This window comes from Anneissia japonica, unplaced genomic scaffold, assembly GCF_011630105.1.
Source record: "Anneissia japonica isolate Jap-2015-1 unplaced genomic scaffold, ASM1163010v1 scaffold288084_len154654_cov141, whole genome shotgun sequence".
NCBI classification, from domain to species: domain Eukaryota; kingdom Metazoa; phylum Echinodermata; class Crinoidea; order Comatulida; family Comatulidae; genus Anneissia; species Anneissia japonica.
Window position 1 is genome coordinate 126,774 of NW_022705729.1, and position 19,655 is coordinate 146,428.

Below are 19,655 nucleotides of genomic sequence, written 5' to 3' on the forward strand. Positions count from 1 at the left end.
TTACATAGGGCTACTTCAAAAACGTGATTTCACAACGTCCTCAGCCCCACCATGGCTGGGGCTGAGGTTCGAAAATTTGAGGAAATAGTACCTCTCGAGATGGCCGGAAATGACACTTTTATATAGTAAAATTCATCATCATCACATTACCATTATAGTCAAAATGAAACGCCAACAAATTTCTCATGATCTTTAATCAGGGATCATTTAAAGAAACTTGCAAAAGGATAAAAACGAAATTGAACAACAGTATCGCATTTCTATCTTAAAAGACCTGACCTGAGATTTATGGATTTAAGATTTTTTAATCACGCTTAGGGCTCTGTGTTCTATTATGCCTATGTATAACGTGTACTGATGGTAATTTACATGTTTAGAAGTATTCATTTTGAGTGATCCCAGGAAAGAATTTGTATTGGCTCAAGAATAAGCTTTAAAATTTTAACACTGTGTACAAAGAGGGGGAGCCGCGGCTCCCACGGCTCCCCCCCCCCCCTTGATACGTCCATGAGCAGTCTTATTTTACATTGTCTGTAACTTGATCTTTAAGATGACCACTATACCAGGGAAAGAAGCAATAGTCAAAGCTGGTCAAAGTGGCAAAAAACTAATGCAGAGCAGAACAATTTTCGGACCATAATGTTGAAAGACATAGCATTCCTGTACAAATCTAGAGTTAAAGCTGTTAATAAAGCTTGCGTTGTTCTTTATTCAGAGGCGGCCTAGGCTTTTAGAATGTTTTTTTTTCCTTTTGATGAGTTATTTTAAACAACATTATAAATGTGTTCACTTCAAGCCATCATCTAGTTCTAGGTCAAGGTAAGTGATTGAGGTAGATCCTTTGATGGTATGACCACAAGAACTGACATGAATGTCCTTAACTTTACAGAGCATTCGCTTAGAAGCAAATATATAATGCATTCTGTGTTGTCAAAATTAACACAGCTTATTTTCAGTAAACTCGGGATCATAGTGAGAAAACGTAAAAATACTATCATCTGCATAAAGTAAAGATCACTAGACATGTTTAGTACTAAATCGTTAACATAGCAAAAATATAAAGTAGCGGCACAAGGTACTTCTATGAGGCACGCCAAGAGAAGTTCAGAATTTCCGACTTAGGGTGACGATCTACCTTCTGTCATCCACATAAGACCTGACCTAGTCAACTGAGTCTAGTCATTGCTCAAATGTGCAGATTCGGTTGGGAAGTTCGGTTTAAAACCAGATTGTAAATTCTATATATAATTTTTATCAAGAATACTTTAAGCTGTTCATAAGCAGATCTTTCTAACATCTTGAAAACTGTGCTGAGAGTACTGATCGGTCAATATTTTTCCGGGCTAAAGCGACATTTCTTCTTATTTAGAGGTTTAACAGAAGCACAATCTCTTAATAGGAACCTAGTGTGTACGTCGTCTAGCCCAGCACTCTTATCGATAAACAGCCTTTTCAACCCAGATTCAACAAATTCCAAGCTAACAGACTTAAGACTAATTTAACGGTCTGTAAATTTTTATGCTTAAAAAGTATGAAATAATTGAGAGCAACAAGTTTGTATAATTTTGATCAAAAATTTGTGGCTACTTCTGTTATGTGAAGAATTTATTAAACACAGGTGCCATTTTCTTTGGTGAAAGTATGGTTTTTTTTACTGTCTAAAACAATACTGGATTCACTTTCGGATTTATTAGAGTAACCTTTGTTGTTTTGGAGTGTTTTATTAGTGAAATATTTTGCCCTTACTTTATGCATATCTCTAACTTATTTCTTAATTTTCGTTAAACGATAACAATTTATTTATTAATTTTATCTTTTCCTAATAATTTGTTTCTTATATATTATCAGAGGAATTTCTGAATTAAACCAGGGTTGGGATGTCTGTTTAGGAGCAACGGGATCTACTACTGATAAAACTTCATCTTTGAACTTAAGCCATGCTTCCTTACAATTAGTAAAACAATTCCAATTAAAGTCCTTTAATTTAGAGACAATAATTTCAGGACAACCATTTGAAAGACCGCAATTTGATATTCCTGTGGGAAGAATACTTAGTTTTAGAATATTTTCTCCTACAGAAAGTGAGAAAAACTCCAGAGTCTGATAGGTGTGCTTCAACAAATGTTGCCAATTCATGAAGAACATTTTCCTACTCGAATTTCTTCTTTGATAAGACGCCAGGCAGTTAACGTAGGCCTATATATAATTGACATTGAAGTCTCCAATTATACTTGTTTTAGATTGGTTGAATTTGTTGCAAACAATCTAGATGAATCAGAATTGTTGAAACATTTTCTTTGTGTTTAAAAAGGTAGTTCCAACCAAATACATTCGGTTTCTTGTTCATGAGATCGTTTCTATTCGAGGATGCACGGTGTATTTTCGCATAAGGGCAAACTCAACTATCATTTATTTTAATAGTATAGCCTCTTATTTTAACCTATTTAATGTCTTTGGTAAAGAAATTATAGCAGTGTGGATTTAGCGAACATCTGCTAAAGACACTCATAGAGGTGTCATTTGTGATCCTTTAACAACTGTATTAATTGTGGGTGATTCTTAAAAATAACTAATCAAATATCGCCCTATACATCATTACAATTATCTTCTTCTTCTTCAATTTTTTAGGTCTCGTTAGAAAATTATGGTTGGAGAGGGGCTTTAATTGTGACAGGAGCAATACACTTGCATGGATTAGTGACAGCGACGGCTCTTGATCCCAGTATTGGCCGCAAACAAGACATCACTTACACAGAAATTGGAAAAAATCCAGAAGATAAAACATTCTTAGGAAAGATTGGAGAAAGTCTTCAACTTTCCGTGTTCAAAAATAAGACATTAAAAGGGTTGTTTTTTGTTTCCGGTTGTAGCTGGTTTGTTTGTGTAATATTCTACTTGAGTTTAATACCTTACGCCATTAGCATTAGTATTGAGCCTTTGCAGGCAAGCTTTCTGAAAACGCTTGTAGGAATGGGATGTGTTATTGCTAGAATAGTACAGTGTATTGTTCCACAGACGGTAAATATATCAACCAAGCTTTTGGTGTTAACACTATTCATCGACGTCGTAGCACTTACATTTTTCATATTCTCGAACCAGTATACTTCTCTGGCTTTATCATCATTTACACATGGAGCGGCGTATGGATTGCAATCCTGCTTAATACTCTTCCTGGCAATAAAGTCGGTGGATACAGCACACGCTGGTGGCGCCATCGCCTGGTGCAAAACATTTGCAGGCATAGGTAACATTTTAGCCGGATTACTGGGTAAGATTGTCTTCTTTTTAGTAACTTTTTTAGTTTTGTTTTCTTACGATGGGTATAACTCCTATGAAGGCCTTTATTCATATCTGTACAAAAACGTAGAAATCCCAATGTTCTAATTCTGTGATTGTCTGGAATGTAGTTATCATTATTATTAATACTATTTGTATATATTTTGTATCTTTTCAGGATTTCTTAAAAGTGACAAGGATTTGCTATTTTGTTTCCAGATAAGCACAGCCTTACAAGCCTTTGCGTTAATTCCAAGTTTATATGTGTTATTTTTATGGCATTGCTCTTCGAAGAATAAAGATACATAAAACATTTTATTTTTCTGTTAAAAAAAGATCGTCGGAGACAATGTCTAGAGACGAGATGTAGACGATCAACCATTTCCAAAAATACTGCTGTCGATAAAACTAGCAAATTCATGAGTACAACTCATTTAACATTGGACTAATGAGAGATGGAGGGACCAACTGGTCTCAATACTTCTGGACTTGTTAAGCTAGGTCCCGTTCTTGAGTATGGTACCCCTCTGTGGCACCCCGACATTAATTAAAAATAGACAGTATAGGTAGAACCAGTGCAATAGCTGATTTGTAAATGTATCTTGGAAAAACACTTATGTCAAAGTGTGTAGAACTGCAAGAGGTCCGACTCTATTATAGGCTATGTTCTCACACGGCTGCTAACGGTTAGCAGGATCCGGATCCTGCTAATCGTTAGCTGCCGTGCGTCCATACGAGAAAATCCCGATCCGGATACCAAAAATATGATGATCGAACTGGAAATCGTAAACGCGTACGTGTGATTGGTTGATGATAAAAACGCGCTCAACTTGCTAACTGATAGCGCTTGCGAACCGTTAGCAGTATCCGGATACTGCTAACTGTTAGCGCTAACCGATCGGGCGTTAGGTGCTAATGGTAGCGCTAACGGTTAGCTCCCGATCCGGATACTAGGGCTCTCGTGAGGACCAGGCTATACACTCTCTGTTTATACTGTATGTTATATCCCTAGAGGACTGGACCAACACCTTCCTCCTCATTATTGCCTGGGAGTATGATTTGCTCGATGTTCGTCCGTCTAGGCAAATTTTGGATTTTATTGAGGTAGTCATCTTCCCATAATAGCTCATGATGTTGGTCATCTTCCCATAATAGCTCATGATTATGATATACAACGTTACACAGCGACATTTTGTTCCAATTGACAATTTAAAGTTAAAGGGAGAGGGGATTGTCTACATATTATTTTGATGGGGGAAAAGTAGGTACGTCCATATCATCATTCACAATTCATGTATTTATAGATATTTAAGGTATAGAAAGGAAACATTTGTTGTTTAGTGTACAAACATTATTTCTTTTTACTTTTTGTTCTTCACAATTGATTGGTTATGATTTATATGTACTATTGATTTTTCTTCATTACCTATACTATCCATGAATATGGAAATTACTATGCATTCATATAAGGATTGGGTCGTTTAACCAAAGAACTTTACTGAAAAGAATGAAAATGAAATTGGATTTCTTTTGTTGAAAAGTTCAAAATATGTTGGGTTTCTTCTTTACCATTTTACATTGTATTAATTGTCTGATTAACCTATATTAGTTTAGGCTTTGATATGTTGTCGAACGCACGGTCAAATTATCGAGTGCCAATGTTCTGAAAGTGTACGTTCAAACAATTAAAGCAAACTAAAACTACATTGTTACTTATTATAATTTGTACAGCTGCTAGAGTACAGTACATCAGTGCTGCAGTAGGCCTACTCTTGCTTTGTGATTGCGTTGTTTTGAAGAAGTGTTATTGTTGCCGCGTCGGGTCTGTGTGAGTTAAACGCAGACGAGAAGGTTTGCGTCGGGGCCAGTCGCGTCGTAGAACACTAAACATGTTTAATATTTCTCACGACGGCTCAAGACTGTCCACGACGATAAATCGCGTCGGGCTGCGTCGTACGACGCTGTCTGAGTTGGTCTTAAGCTATGTTCACATCAAGCCTGGATATAAAAATCGTGATTTTCTACGTTTTTTGAACGCTGCGTTTACATCGCCCAAGGAACACGGTTGTTCGGGTTAAGTACGTATGCGTTCGATTGGTTCAAACCAACCAAGTTTTTGCTGATTGGTCAAAGAAAAAAATCCTGCCGGCCAGACGTACTGCTTTAAACAATTTGAAAAAGAAGTTTTTTGTTGAAACAAAAAAAAAAAAAAATCAAGGTCAAGTAGTTTAAAGTCACATAAAATCACCTTGTTTTGCGAATTAGCGCCCCTCAACTGGTCATTGATTCCCCCACTTCACCTTCTCGCCCCCTCTCCCATCAGCACCCCCATTTCAAGACTCCTAGATACGCCAATGTGCACAGGGATCTTCTGGCCGGAACTTCGGTCATTTTCCGTGCTTGAATCTTTTTAAAATTTTGTCCAAGCAAAGACCATATCAAAGATGTGCCTATTACATTATGACGACATTCTACAAATTTGGAATATTAACAAACGGGTAATTAAACGTTTATGTTAACGCAGTTTTGGTTTTCTAAAGCGTTTAAAACTAGCTAAAGCTATATATGAACAATCGCCCTCGACTTACATTATTACGCAAGGTAGACAAAAAATGCACTGAGCCTGCAAAGGGTAAGGGTCTTTATCGTAATGGTAAGACCTCTCAACATCGCCCACGCTATTACCACTGCAGCCACAATAAGACTCTCACTGATATTTTGTATTCGTAGTACAAATGTTTTTTTTTTCTAGAAAAAATACTAAGGTAAATGGAGTAAACATTAAATAGGATATGGTAATTGAAAGGAATTATGTACAATGAAAATATATATATATATATATATATATATATATATATGTGTGTGTGTATGTATCTAAATTTAAACCAACAATTGTTATGTAATTTCTAATTTTTGTTGCAAGTACTTCGGCGACTAGGAAAAAAGGGAGGGCTGAAAGCGGACATCCTTGCCTTATGCCTTGTTTCATACTAACACTTTCTGATATCCAGCCATTATTTATAAAAATGCTTTCAGTTTTCTTATACATTGTTGTAACCCAACTAGTAAAAGAATATCCGAAGTTAAAATAACGGAGTGTATTTAATATAAACTTTCGGTTAATTGTATCAAAAGCCTTTCTGAAATCTAGGCTTATCAGTGCTCCTTCTGATTGATTAATTTCTATGTATGTTAGAATATCTTCAATTAAGCGTATATTGTCGCCTCCGAAACGGCCTTTAACATAAACTTTTTGATCGTTATTCACAATAGAATGAATAACGGTCTGTAATCTTTTAGTAAGTACGAATGTTGCAATTTTATAATCAATATTGAGCAGACTAATTGGTCTCCAATTATTTAGATCTTGGTGATCACCCTTTTTATAAATTAAATTAATTAAGCCTCTGCGTTGCGTTGCTGAAAATTCTTGGTTTTGATAACCATAATTTAAGGCATCACATACAATATCATCAATAATAGGCCAGAACTTATGATAAAATTCTACAGTTAAACCATCAGGGCCCGGTGCTTTATTCTTTTTCATTTGATTAATAGCCTGCTCGCATTCCAATAATGTTAATTCACCCTCGCAGACTTGTTTTTCTGCTTCAGAACCTTTAAATCAATTCCTGACAGATATTCAGTAATTGCGTCATTGGAAACTTTTTGTTTTGAATAAACTTTCTTTAAAAAAATAACTTGTTGTTCAAGTACTTCATTGATATTTGATGTTAGTGATCCATCTTTTTTTTTCAATACCTTAATGTGCTTATTTTTATTGTTGTTTTTTTCTAAACCAAGAAAGAATTTTGTGTTTCTTTCACCTTCTTTAACCCATTTAGTTCTACTCCTAATCTGGGCACCTCTGGCTTCTGTAATATATATATTATCTAAATACTTTTTCTTTTCTTCTAATTTTTTTCCAATTGTTCATTTTTGTCATGAATTATTGAATCGTTTAGAATGTTTATATCATTTTCAAGGTTTTTCTTTTTTTTTTCTTTTTTTAATTTGTTTTTTTCCCTTTCAAATTGGGCAGAAAATTCTTTTATTTTAATTTTTATCAATTCCCAGTTATCCTGTGGATTTTATGCTTTTATTCTGCATTGTTTAACTAAATTTATAATATACTCAATATATTCATCATCTTCTAGGTGTTTACTATTTAATTTCCATATACCAAGTCCTCTTTTCTCGCTGGTTGTTTTGAATTTTAACGAGACTGCTTGGTGATCAGTGAGAATTGCTGGTCTAATATCACAGGAATTAACGTTTTGTATTAGATTTTTAGAAATAAATATGTAATTAAGTCTTCTATAAGTTTCAGTTGATTTTCTGCGCCATGTAAAATGCTTTTTATTTGGATTTATAATTCTCCAGATATCAACTATTTCATTATTTTTCATGTGTTTTAACGTAAAAACTGAATTATCACAGATATTTTTGCTTCCTTTTTGATCAACATTTCGATTTAAAACACAATTCATATCTCCGGCGAAAATTATGTTGTAATTGTCATTTTCATTATCAGTTGAAGTCATCGATGGTTTTGTGCATCATTCTAAGGAAGGTACTTCTTTCTTTTACATTATTAGGTGCATATACATTAATTATAACAATTGAAACGTCTCAATTATGACGTTAATGAGAACAAATCTCCCATTATCATCAATAAGCGTTTTGTTAACTTTGTAATCGCAATTAGAGTTGATACTCCACGGGAGTGAGAAGAACCATAACTATGATATGCTTCCCCCTGCCAACTAAATTCAATCGAGTTGTCTTTGGTCAGGTGTGTTTCTTGTACACATAAAATATCCACACTGTTGTCATTTGCCCATTTAAACACACTCAATTGTTTGGATCTTTCTCTTAAGCCTCTCACATTGAGAGTGAGTAAATGAAGTTTAGGTTTCATCCCATAGGCTTAGGGAATTTTACTTTTCTAATGATGATGATACTGATAAAAGTACATATAAATGCAATTAATAATATGAAGAAAAAAAAGAATCCTAGTATTAATAATTACAAATTTTCACTTCCTCAGTAGTGAGCTTAAAGTGATAATACGATAAGCTCTACTAATCCAACTAATCATCTCTAACTACCCTCGTTTACAATGGTGTCATGTACCTTGGTAGGGCCAGTCCAAAGAGGGCAATGAAATATGGGATTTGAGGTAGATAGTCAAAGTCAAGGAGAGCATGTCATTTATTTTAATGAGATGTTATTATAAATAGTAATAACAGTGTTCAAATTCCTCTACTGTCTACATTTCAAATGTACAGTGGTATCTACATTACCCAGCTTGTTGTTTCTAGGTACTATCACATATTATGAACGCTATTTCATAATCTATAGATATAGGCCTAATAATAAACATAAATACATCCATACGCCCCTCCAAAAAATACTCATGCTTCACCAGTCCCTCTCTCCCCCTAAAAATGTCACACTTTAAGTAGTTTCAAATCACATAAAATTACAGTATTTTGCGAGCTAACGTCCTCACAAATCATGAATCCTCCTTCCCATCACCCGTCATCCCCCACCCCACAATTTCAATACTCCTAAATACTAATTTGAAATTAATTTGCTCAAAGTAGCAAACTTGAGCATATAAGTTAGTACCTAAATTAAAATGCTAACAAGCATTAGCATATTAGAAACTAGGGTACACATTTTTTTAAATATACTAATTTTTTATTAAGCAAAATTTCAAATTTATTTTAGGATTTATACAGTCATTGTCAGGAGACAATCAATCATTAATGCTAGATAAATATATGAGGAAAGCAAATAATTAAATAATGACTATCAAAGCTTTAACAATCTAATGAATTAATCCAACCTGTAGAATTTCCATTTATTCAAATAAAATTATGCTAAATGGTCTGTACAGTAAAATCAAGGATATATTACTTCCAAATTCCTTAGGAAAAAAAATTAACCCACTTCAGAGATAATGGTATAACCTTATTTTACTGCTTTAAAATCAAAATACCTCATGATATAATGGTAAAACCCATCATTAAAAATCTTAAAAAACTAAGATATCTTAGTTTTCTTGATCTAGAAAATTAAGATATCTTAGTTTTCTAGATTTAGAAAACTAAGATATCTTATGTCTTAGATTTCTAGATCTTAGTTTTCTAGACACCCGTTTTCTTCCTGTTAAAAACTGCGTTAACCAGTTCAGGAGGTTTTCTTTTATTCCGATGCTTCTAATTTGTTTAGCATTCTCTGATGGAGGATGGAGTCGAACGCCTTCCTAAAATCTAGATACACTGTATCAAAATTTTCGCCAGCGTCCAATAATTTTGTCCATTCATCCATTACCTTAATCAATTGCGAAACACACGATCTCCATTTTCTGAAGCCATGTTGAGCATTTGAAATCAGATTTCTTTCATTAAGGAAATACACAATGTAAATCTCACTAATGATTCAAGTAGTTTGCAAATAATTGATGTTAATCTTATTGGCCTATAGTTACTCACATTTGATTTATCCCCTTTCTTGTATATTGGGACTACTTGAGCACTCTTCCAACATTCTGGTAGTTCGCCATCTGATAGTGATTTATTGATAGGTTGGTCAAATGAGTTAAAATGTCCTCGCATATTTCTTTCAGCACTCTTCAATTCAAATCATTTGGGCCTGCCGATCTGTTGGATCATCAATGGTGTTTCCCATTTCATCCTTAATAGATCCAACCGATTGATATGATTTGGTTTTCTCTCGTACGTATTTCCAGAAATTTTTGGGTTTATTTTAACCTCATTACAAATTTTTCGCTCAATTGCTTTCTGTGCAGCCTTCTTACCATTTGTTACCAAGTTTCTTGCTTTTTTTTAGTTGTCATACTCTTTCATCTGTCTAGTTCTTGTATATTTTTTCTTTTTATTTTTCTCTGGATTTCTCTGGTCATCCATATTGGTTTGTTCTTCTTCTTTATGCTAGACTTAGGGATACAATTTTCAACAGCATTTCTTATTGTTTTGTTGAAAATTTCACATGCATTATTTACATTTGTGTTTTCAATTTGAGTGTTCAAATTTACCTCTGCTAGCATATTTTTAAGTTTAGTATAGTCACCCTTGTTGTAGTTAAGTTTACATTCTATTACCTCTTTGCTTTTATTTTCACAGGCGTACTTGAAGAAGATTGTGACTCTTTCCGAGTGGTGGTTCTATGTCAATGTTGTTTATCTTTGTCTCATCAGTGGTTATTACTAGGTTAAGCGTGTTAGGTGTTTGGGCTTCACGGTATCTTGTAGGTTGGTGTATACACTGACTTACAAAATGGTCTCTCAAGCATTCAATAAATATGTTGCTATTGTTTAATGCATTTTTCGTTATGGCCCATGAATACCAATCAATCTCAGGATAGTTGAAATCACCTACCATAATGAGGTCTGTACCCGTTGTTAATGTCAGACAGTAACAAATGATTATTTGTGTCATTACTATTTGGGCTTCTATATATGCAACCAAATAATTTTTTTGTCTGTTATTAGAAATTATAATCCATACTCCTTCATTATATTCTTGATTTAACAATTCGTTAAAAATGGTTGCATTTAGGTCTTCTTTCACATATATAAAAACACCTCTGCCACTTCTACCCGAATCAAATTTTGTATATCAGTTTAAGACTTAGCTCAGCATCAAAAGCAGCAACACCTGCTTTGTTATTAACCTCAGTTATTGCATTCACGTCTAGCTTCCTCTGGTAGGCAATTTCTCGAAGCTCTCCCATTTTATTTCTCAACGCATCCGCATTTGTATAAAGGAAACTTAAAAAATTTAAACACAACGTATTAATAATCTCATTTCTAGCACTAGTATGCTTTTGTATGTTCTCTTTCAAAATAAAGGCTTGAAGATCTCTTTTCTATCCAGCAACGTAACTTTTCCTTTTACTTTTTGATATCCATTTGGTTTAACATTGCCTTCTAAATTAAAAGGGATTTCTTCTAAACATAAACGTTCCTTTCTCAAAGTTGATTTATGGGATGTGATTTGGGCCTCGAAAAAAAAACCAGTTTGCTCTCCCATTCGCTTTACAACCTTCCCTCTACTTATGATGAGATTCTTCGCTCCATTTTCTTTTCTTGTTCTTAATTCTTGTCTTAGCTCATAATTTCGTTGTCTTTCTTTTTTCGTTCTGTCGGGATTTATGTACATTTTCTTAGCATTAATCATAACATCTCTTTTGCTTTTTAGGGAGTCTAATGTAGGTCTCACCATTCTACATCCATCTTCAGTATATTTACCAAGCCTGCCAGCATCCATTATTTTTACACCATCTATACTTAGAAACATTTTGTGAATATTTTTTAAATAGCAACAATGTCATCCTTCCGCCTATGTTGGGGGGTTGGGTTCTCCGATTCAGGTAAATTTTCAATAATAATGTTGAATTTTCGAGATTCCCTGTCTCTATATTCTGCAATACCTTCCTTTACACTGTCCTTGGTCTTTGCTTCCAGTTGTTCATAGCTAATTTTCAATTCTGTTAAATCTTTCCTGGTAATTTCCTGATTTTTTTTCTATAGTTTCAATAATCTTATTAGCTTTTGCAGAATTTTTTGACTGGTTTTTTGAATTTTTTCAAAATTATTCAGTCTGCCATTCACACTTACTTACAAGTCATTTAATTCTGCTATTTTCTTTAAAAGAGGTAGCTGTACCAGGCATGGTATCGCATGACCACAAAAAGTTTTTTTTATCACTATCTGACAAGAGCGCATATATTTTACTAGGTAATTTTGAGCACTTTAGGCAAAACCATAGTTTACAAATATCACATTGTATGCCTTTGTCTTTCTCTCTTATTGTAGTACTACAGGTAGCACAAACACAGTCTTCATCTCCTGCCTGTTGTTGAGCTACTATTGGCCTAGTCCTAGGCCTGTCATGGCCTGTCATGGCCTGACTGGCTAGCTTTTGTAGGGTTTGGCTCACAATCTATAGTCTTTGAAGATTTTCCACCTAGTTCTATTTTCAGCCATATTTTATTTCACTTCAAGTTGAACAAGGCCTAGGCCCTACTCACCTCCTAAACAAATATTATCCATCAAGCGTAACATTTCATTGTGCAAAATACATGTAAACATGTATGCTAAACCACAAGTTTATTGTTATTACGACGACACTACGACATAGTCATATAGGTATTACACAGCTAAAGGTTGGCCATTGCAAATCAAGTTTAGAAAAAAATTGTTTGAGTAGCAATGGAAAATGTCCATTTACCGCACTCCAACTTATCAAATACAGATAAACTTCTCTGCCTACTCAACAATGGATTTCTGTACTTCATGCTTGGTGTGACTAATGTCATCATGGGGGTTTTGAATGCAGCAATTGCAGATTCGATAGGTTGCACGGATGGATATATAACATTCATTGCAGCTATATCAATGGCTGTCTACAGCTTTACTGGTAAGTAGTAGTAGATAAGGTGATGTGATTTTTAACTAAATGAGCGTGATTGCTGAGGGGGGAGGGGGAGCGAGTATTTTTCCTTGACCACCCCGTACGCCCTAGATACGCTACTTCAATGAGTAGGAAAAGAAACATTGAATATAATACATCAAAATAGAAAGTGTACAGAGTAAGAAACATTGTTGATATTTGCATAAATCAGTGCTGCTATAATCATGATCTATCAGGATCTTGTTATTATACACTCTTTAATTTAGTTGTTACATTATTTTTGTTGTAACAAATCGACCTGCCTAATTGAAAAATAAGTACAGTTGTTTACAAAAAGTTTCTAAATATTTACAGGATTCATGGGAGAAAACTTACTCAAACATATTGGACTGAAATACTTAACGATTGTATCTACTTTGTTGAGATTATTTTCGACGTGCATGCTTTCAACTATAAACGATGCAGTGTCTTTCGCCGTTTGGATGACGGTGCTAGGTAACGTGGATACATAAATACACCCCCACCCCCAACCCACACACACTAGGTGTGCCTAATCCATTCTTAAATTGAAAAGGGATTATGCCTCAAATATCTCTAAATATAAAAGCATAAGATTCATGTATATTTGGATCGTTAAATGAAGATTCAAAATTTTAGTGGAACAAGAAACATACAAAAATAAAATTCGAAATTTATTTCCGAAAGCAAAATAAATTGCAATGACAAACGACAAATATTTGTTATCATTTGCATAGGTCTTGCTAATGGTTTGATAATTTCAACAAGTATATCTGTGTTAGGGTCAATATTTGTCGACCATCTCAGTAACGCAATTGGATTTGTCACCCTTGTATATATGGTTGGCACTGCAACCCCTCCTGTTACACAGGTAAGATAAACAATTTAAATTAAAAAAATTACTACTACTACTGCTACTATATACTACAACTACAACTACTACCACTGCTGCTACTACTGCTGCTGCTGCTGCTGCTGCTGCTACTACTACTACTGCTACCGCTACTGCTACTACTACCTGTACTAGAAATAGTAATACAGTACTAGTACAATGGGTATAAGCTAGTAAATGCTGGCTCATTTTTAATTGGATCCCAGGCAGAATGAAAACAGTTTTAACAAACAACAAAGATGTTTTAAAATTGAAGATAACATTCGGAAAAGTAAAACATTTAACAAGTTAACAATTTTAAAATTTAAAGTTTTTAAAGTTAAAATCATCAGTGGCTAAATTGCACAAATGTACGTGATCATTCTGACTCGACCGAATCCCACGTGGCTTCCTATTTTTTAGTCAGTGCACGAAGCGTTTTAGTAAATCTAATACGTATTCAAGAAGTATGATGAGATTCAAAAACGTGCACAACATAGTTGAACCAACTTTAAGACATCACACAAAGACGTGCATGCCGATATTCCACTTCCTTTAAAAATAGGCTATTGTGTTTCAATTTTTTTTAAAGGGGCATCGTGCTGTGGTCCAAGCATACGAAAGAAAATAGCGGCCTTCAATCTATTCAACAGATACGAAGCTGTTCATGGTTGTTTTCTATTTTTGTAAAAAAGTTTTTAAAAAAAGGCAACCTACTTGTAGTGTTTGCTTGGTAGTACGTAACATGTAAATTGCAATGAATAATACAATCAATAATTATGGAATTTATTGAGGGGTCCTTTTAAACTTGAATTATGAATTTTTAAATGGAAACACTGTGGAACTGCCTAATAGTGCCACACTATCGTTATCTTGGTAACGTCTTGAATAAAATTTACTATACATTGTTTTAGCGTGGCGATGATATTTTAAGCGTGGTGCAGGCTTAGTTATTTTTGCCTAAGCGTGGCGGTCATCTCGTTTTTTTCGCCCAAGCGTCGCGGTCCTGCCACTCTTAAGTATAGCTGGTGAGATCACTGCCTCCATGGATAAACCTAGCAGTTTTATTTTGCATTGTCTGTAACTTGTTCTTTAAGATGACCATCATACCAGGCATGGCGCAATAGTCAAAGCTGGTCAAAGTGGGAAAAAATTAATGCAGAGCAGAACAATTTTCGGACCATAATGTTGACAGACTTAGCATTCCTGTACAAGCCTAGAGTTAAAGTAGGGCCTAATAAAGCTTGCTTTTTTCTTTATTCAGAGACGGCCTAGACTTTTAGGATGTTTTTTTTTCTTGTGATGAGTTATTTTAAACAAAATTAGCAAATGTGTTCACGTCAAGCGTTCATTTAGTTCTAGGTCAAGGTAAGTGATTGAGGTAGATCCTTTGATGGTATGACCACAAGAACTGACATGAAAGTTCTTAACTTTACAGAGCATTCGCTTAGAAGCAAATGTATAAAGCATTCTGTGTTGTCAAAATTAACAGACAGCTTATTATAAGTAAACTCGGAATTATAGTAAGAAAACTAAGACAATAATTTCAAGACAACCCTTTGAAAGACCGCAATTTGATATATCTATGGGAAGAATACTTAATTTTAGAAGATTTTCTAGTAAAGAAAGTGAGACAAACTCTAGAGTCTGATAGGTGTGCTACAACAAAATTGGCCGATGCATGAAGAAAATTTTCCTACTCGAGTTTGTCCTTTGATAAGACGCCATGTAACTTTAACTAGGCAGTTAAAGTATTGACATTGAAGTCTCCCATTATATTTGTTTTAGATCCTGGTTGAATTTGTTGCAAACAATCTAGATGAATCAGAAATGTTGAAACGTTTTCTTTGTGTTTAAAAGGGTAGTTCCAAGCAAATACATTCGTTCATGAGATCGTTTCTATTCGAGCATGCACGGTGTATGTTCGATTAAGTGCAAACTATCATTTCTCTCAATAGTGTAGCCTCCTATTTTAACCTATTTAACGATGTCTTTGGTAAAGAAATTATAGCAGTGTTAATTTGGATTTAGCGAACATCTGGTAAAGACATTGATAGAGGTGTCATTTGCTATCCTTTAACAACTGCACTTAATTATGGGTGATTCTTAAAAATAATTAATCAAATATCGCCCTATACATCATTACAATTATCTTCTTCTATTTGTTAGGTCTGGTTAGAAAATTATGGTTGGAGAGGGGCTTTACTTGTGACAGGAGCATTACATTTGCATGGATTAGTGACAGCAACGGCTCTTGATTCCAGCATTGGCCGCAAACAAGACATCACTTACACAGAAATTGGAAAAAATCAAGAAGACAAAACATTCTTAGGGAAGATTGGAAAAAGTCTTCAACTTTCCGTGTTCAAAAATATGACATTAAATGCGTTGTTTTTTGTTTCCGGTTGTATCTGGTTTGTTATTGTAGTATTCCACTTGAGTTTAATACCTTACGCCATTAGCATCAGTATTGAGCCTTTGCAGGCAAGCTTTCTGAAAACGCTTGTAGGAATGGGATGTGTTATTGTTAGAATAGTACAGTGTATTGTTCCACAGACGGTAAATATATCAACCAAGCTTTTGGTGTTAACACTATTCATCGACGTCGTAGCACTTACATTTTTCATATTCTCGAACCAGTATACTTCTCTGGCTTTATCATCATTTATACATGGAGCGGCGTATGGATTGCAATCCTGCTTAATACACTTCCTGGCAATAAAGTCGGTGGATACAGCACACGCTGGTGGCGCCATAGCCTGGTGCAAAGCATTTGCAGGCATAGGTAACCTTTTAGCCGGATTACTGGGTAAGATTGTCTTCTTTTTAGAAACTTTTTTTAGTTTTGTTTTCTTATGATGGGAATAATCTCCTACGAAGGCCTTTATTCATATCTGTACAAAAACGTAAAAATCCCAATGTTCTAATTCAGTGATTGACTGGAATGTAGTTATCATTATCATTAATACACGTGTATATATTTTGTATCTTTCAGGATTTTTTAACAGTGACAAGGATTTGCTATTTTGTTTCCAGATAAGCACAGCCTTACAAGCCTTTGCGTTAATTCCAAGTTTATATGTGTTATTCTTATGGCATTGCTCTTCGAAGAATAAAGATACATAAAACATTTCTGTTGAAAAAAGATCGTCGGAGACAATGTCTAGAGACGAGATGTAGACGAGCAACCATTTCCGAAAATACTGCTGTCGATAAAACTAGCAAATTCATGAGTACAACTCATTTAACATTGGACTAATGAGAGATGGAGGGACCAACTGGTCTCAATACTTCTGGACTTGTTAAGCTATGTCCCGTTCTTGAGTATGGTACCCCTCTGTGGCACCCCGACATTAATTAAAAAAAGACAGTATAGGTAGAACCAGTGCAATAGCTGATTTGTAAATGTATCTTGGAAAAACACTTATGTCAAAGTGTGTAGAACTGCAAGAGGTCCGACTCTATTATAGGCTAAGTTCTCACACGGCTGCTAACGGTTAGCAGGATCCGGATCCTGCTAATCGTTAGCTGCCGTGCGTCCATACGAGAAAATCCCGATCCGGATACCAAAAATATGATGATCGAACTGGAAATCGTAAACGCGTACTTGTGATTGGTTGATGATAAAAACGCGCTCAACTTTCTAACCGATAGCGCTTGCGAACCGTTAGCGGTATCCGGATACTGCTAACTGTTAGCGCTAACCGATCGGGCGTTAGGTGCTAATGGTAGCGCTAACGGTTAGCTCCCGATCCGGATACTAGGGCTCTCGTGAGGACCATGCTATACACTCTCTGTTTATACTGTATGTTATATCCCTAGAGGACTGGACCAACACCTTCCTCCTCATTATTGCCTGGGAGTATGATTTGCTCGATGTTCGTCCGTCTAGGCAAATTTTGGATTTTATTGAGTTAGTCATCTTCCCATAATAGCTCACGATGTTGGTCATCTTCCCATAATAGCTCATGATTATGATATACAACGTTACACAGCGAAATTTTGTTCCAATTGACAATTTAAAGTTAAAGGGAGAGGGGATTGTCTACATATTATTTTGATGGGGGAAAAGTAGGTACGTCCATATCATCATTCACAATTCATGTATTTATAGATATTTAAGGTATAGAAAGGAAACATTTGTTGTTTAGTGTACAAACATTATTTCTTTTTACTTTTTTTTCTTCACAATTGATTGGTTATGATTTATATGTACTATTGATTTTTCTTCATTACCTATACTATCCATGAATATGGAAATTACTATGCATTCATATAAGGATTGGGTCGTTTAACCAAAAAACTTAACTGAAAGGAATGAAAATGAAATTGGATTTCTTTTGTTGAAAAGTTCAAAATATGTTGGGTTTCTTCTTTACCATTTTACATTGTAATAATTGTCTGATTAACCTATATTAGTTTAGGCTTTGATATGTTGTCGAACGCACCGTCAAATTATCGAGTGCCAATGTTCTGAAAGTGTACGTTCAAATAATTAAAGCAAACTAAAACTACATTGTTACTTATTATAATTTGTACAGCTGCTAGAGTACAGTACATCAGTGCTGCAGTAGGCCTACTCTTGCTTTGTGATTGCGTTGTTTTGAAGAAGTGTTATGGTTGCCGCGTCGGGTCTGTGTGAGTTAAACGCAGACGAGAAGGTTTGCGTCGGGGCCAGTCGCGTCGTAGAACACTAAACATGTTTAATATTTCTCACGACGGCTCAAGACTGTCCACGACGAAAAATCGCGTCGGGCTGCGTCGTACGACGCTGCCTGAGTTGGTCTTAAGCTACGCTCACATCAAACCTGGATATAAAAATCGTGATTTGCTACGGTACGTTTTTTGAACGCTGCGTTTACATCGCCCAAGGAACACGGTTGTTCGGGTTAAGTACGTATGCGTTCGATTGGTTCAAACCAACCAAGCTTTTGCTGATTGGTCAAAGAAAAAAAACCCGTACGATTTCAGGATACAAATGGCTCTCAGATCCATCAGTCCGGATGCAGAGTTCGGATGCGGAGAAATCGTACAAATTTGATGTGAACGGTCCTATTCTTTACTACTTTAATGGTATGACATTCGATTTGTCATCGAGAGATCGCAGGTTCAAATCCTGCCGGCCAGACGTACTGCTTTAAACAATTTGAAAAAGAAGTTTTTTGTTGAAACAAAAAAAAAAAAAAATCAAGGTCAAGTAGTTTAAAGTCACATAAAATCACCTTGTTTTGCGAATTAGCGCCCCTCAACTGGTCATTGATTCCCCCACTTCACCTTCTCGCCCCCTCTCCCAACCTTCTCGCCCCCTCCCCCATCAGCACCCCCATTTCAGGACTCCTAGATACGCCACTGTGCACAGGGATCTTCTGGCCGGAACTTCGGTCATTTTCCGTGCTTGAATCTTTTTTAAATTTTGTCCAAGCAAAGACCATATCAAAGATGTGCCTATTACATTATGACGACATTCTACAAATTTGGAATATTAACAAACGGGTAATTAAACGTTTATGTTAACGCAGTTTGGGTTTTCTAAAGCGTTTAAAACTAGCTAAAGCTATACATGAACAATCGCCCTCGACTTACATTATTACGCAAGGTAGACAAACTAAAAATGCACTGAGCCTGCAAAGGGTAAGGGTCTTTATCGTAATGGTAAGACCTCTCAACATCGCCCACGCTATTACCACTGCAGCCACAATCCGACTCTAACTGACTTGTTTTTTTTTTTTTTTTGTTTTGTTTTTTTTTTTACTTTTTTTTTTTTTTTTTTTTTTTTTTTTTACTTCATAATTTGTAGAACACTAGTAAACCATTTATTCCAAAGTACCTAATAGTTGTAACTTACTGTAGCCTCCTTCCATACAATGTATTTGTTTTAATTTGCATACTTATTTACTGTATTACTGTATTGTATGGAAAATAAATGCATTTTTGATTTGATTTGATTAATTATAGGCCTAACTAAAGGCTATAAGCATAATATATATATATAGTAGAAATTAAAATAAATAAATGAATAAATAAAAATGTATGTAGTACAAATG

General features: G+C 35.1%; 1 protein-coding gene across 2 annotated transcripts in view; it reads left to right on the top strand.

Annotated features, from left to right (window-relative positions):
• Positions 1-18,798, top strand: part of LOC117105905 (monocarboxylate transporter 13-like) — a 20,944-nt gene extending 2,146 nt beyond the window's left edge. The window contains exons 1-5 of one of the 2 annotated variants that reach the window (XM_033247209.1): positions 12,426-12,728; positions 13,077-13,217; positions 13,478-13,611; positions 15,781-16,420; positions 16,607-18,798. In XM_033247209.1, coding sequence (XP_033103100.1) covers positions 12,521-12,728; positions 13,077-13,217; positions 13,478-13,611; positions 15,781-16,420; positions 16,607-16,737 — 1,254 coding nt within the window. In that variant the 5' untranslated portion in view covers positions 12,426-12,520 and the 3' untranslated portion in view covers positions 16,738-18,798. Of the gene's footprint in view, positions 1-12,425; positions 12,729-13,076; positions 13,218-13,477; positions 13,612-15,780; positions 16,421-16,606 lie in introns of those variants that run through there. The other variant, XM_033247208.1, reaches the window with a different exon arrangement.
• The last annotated feature ends 857 nt before the right edge of the window (positions 18,799-19,655 follow it).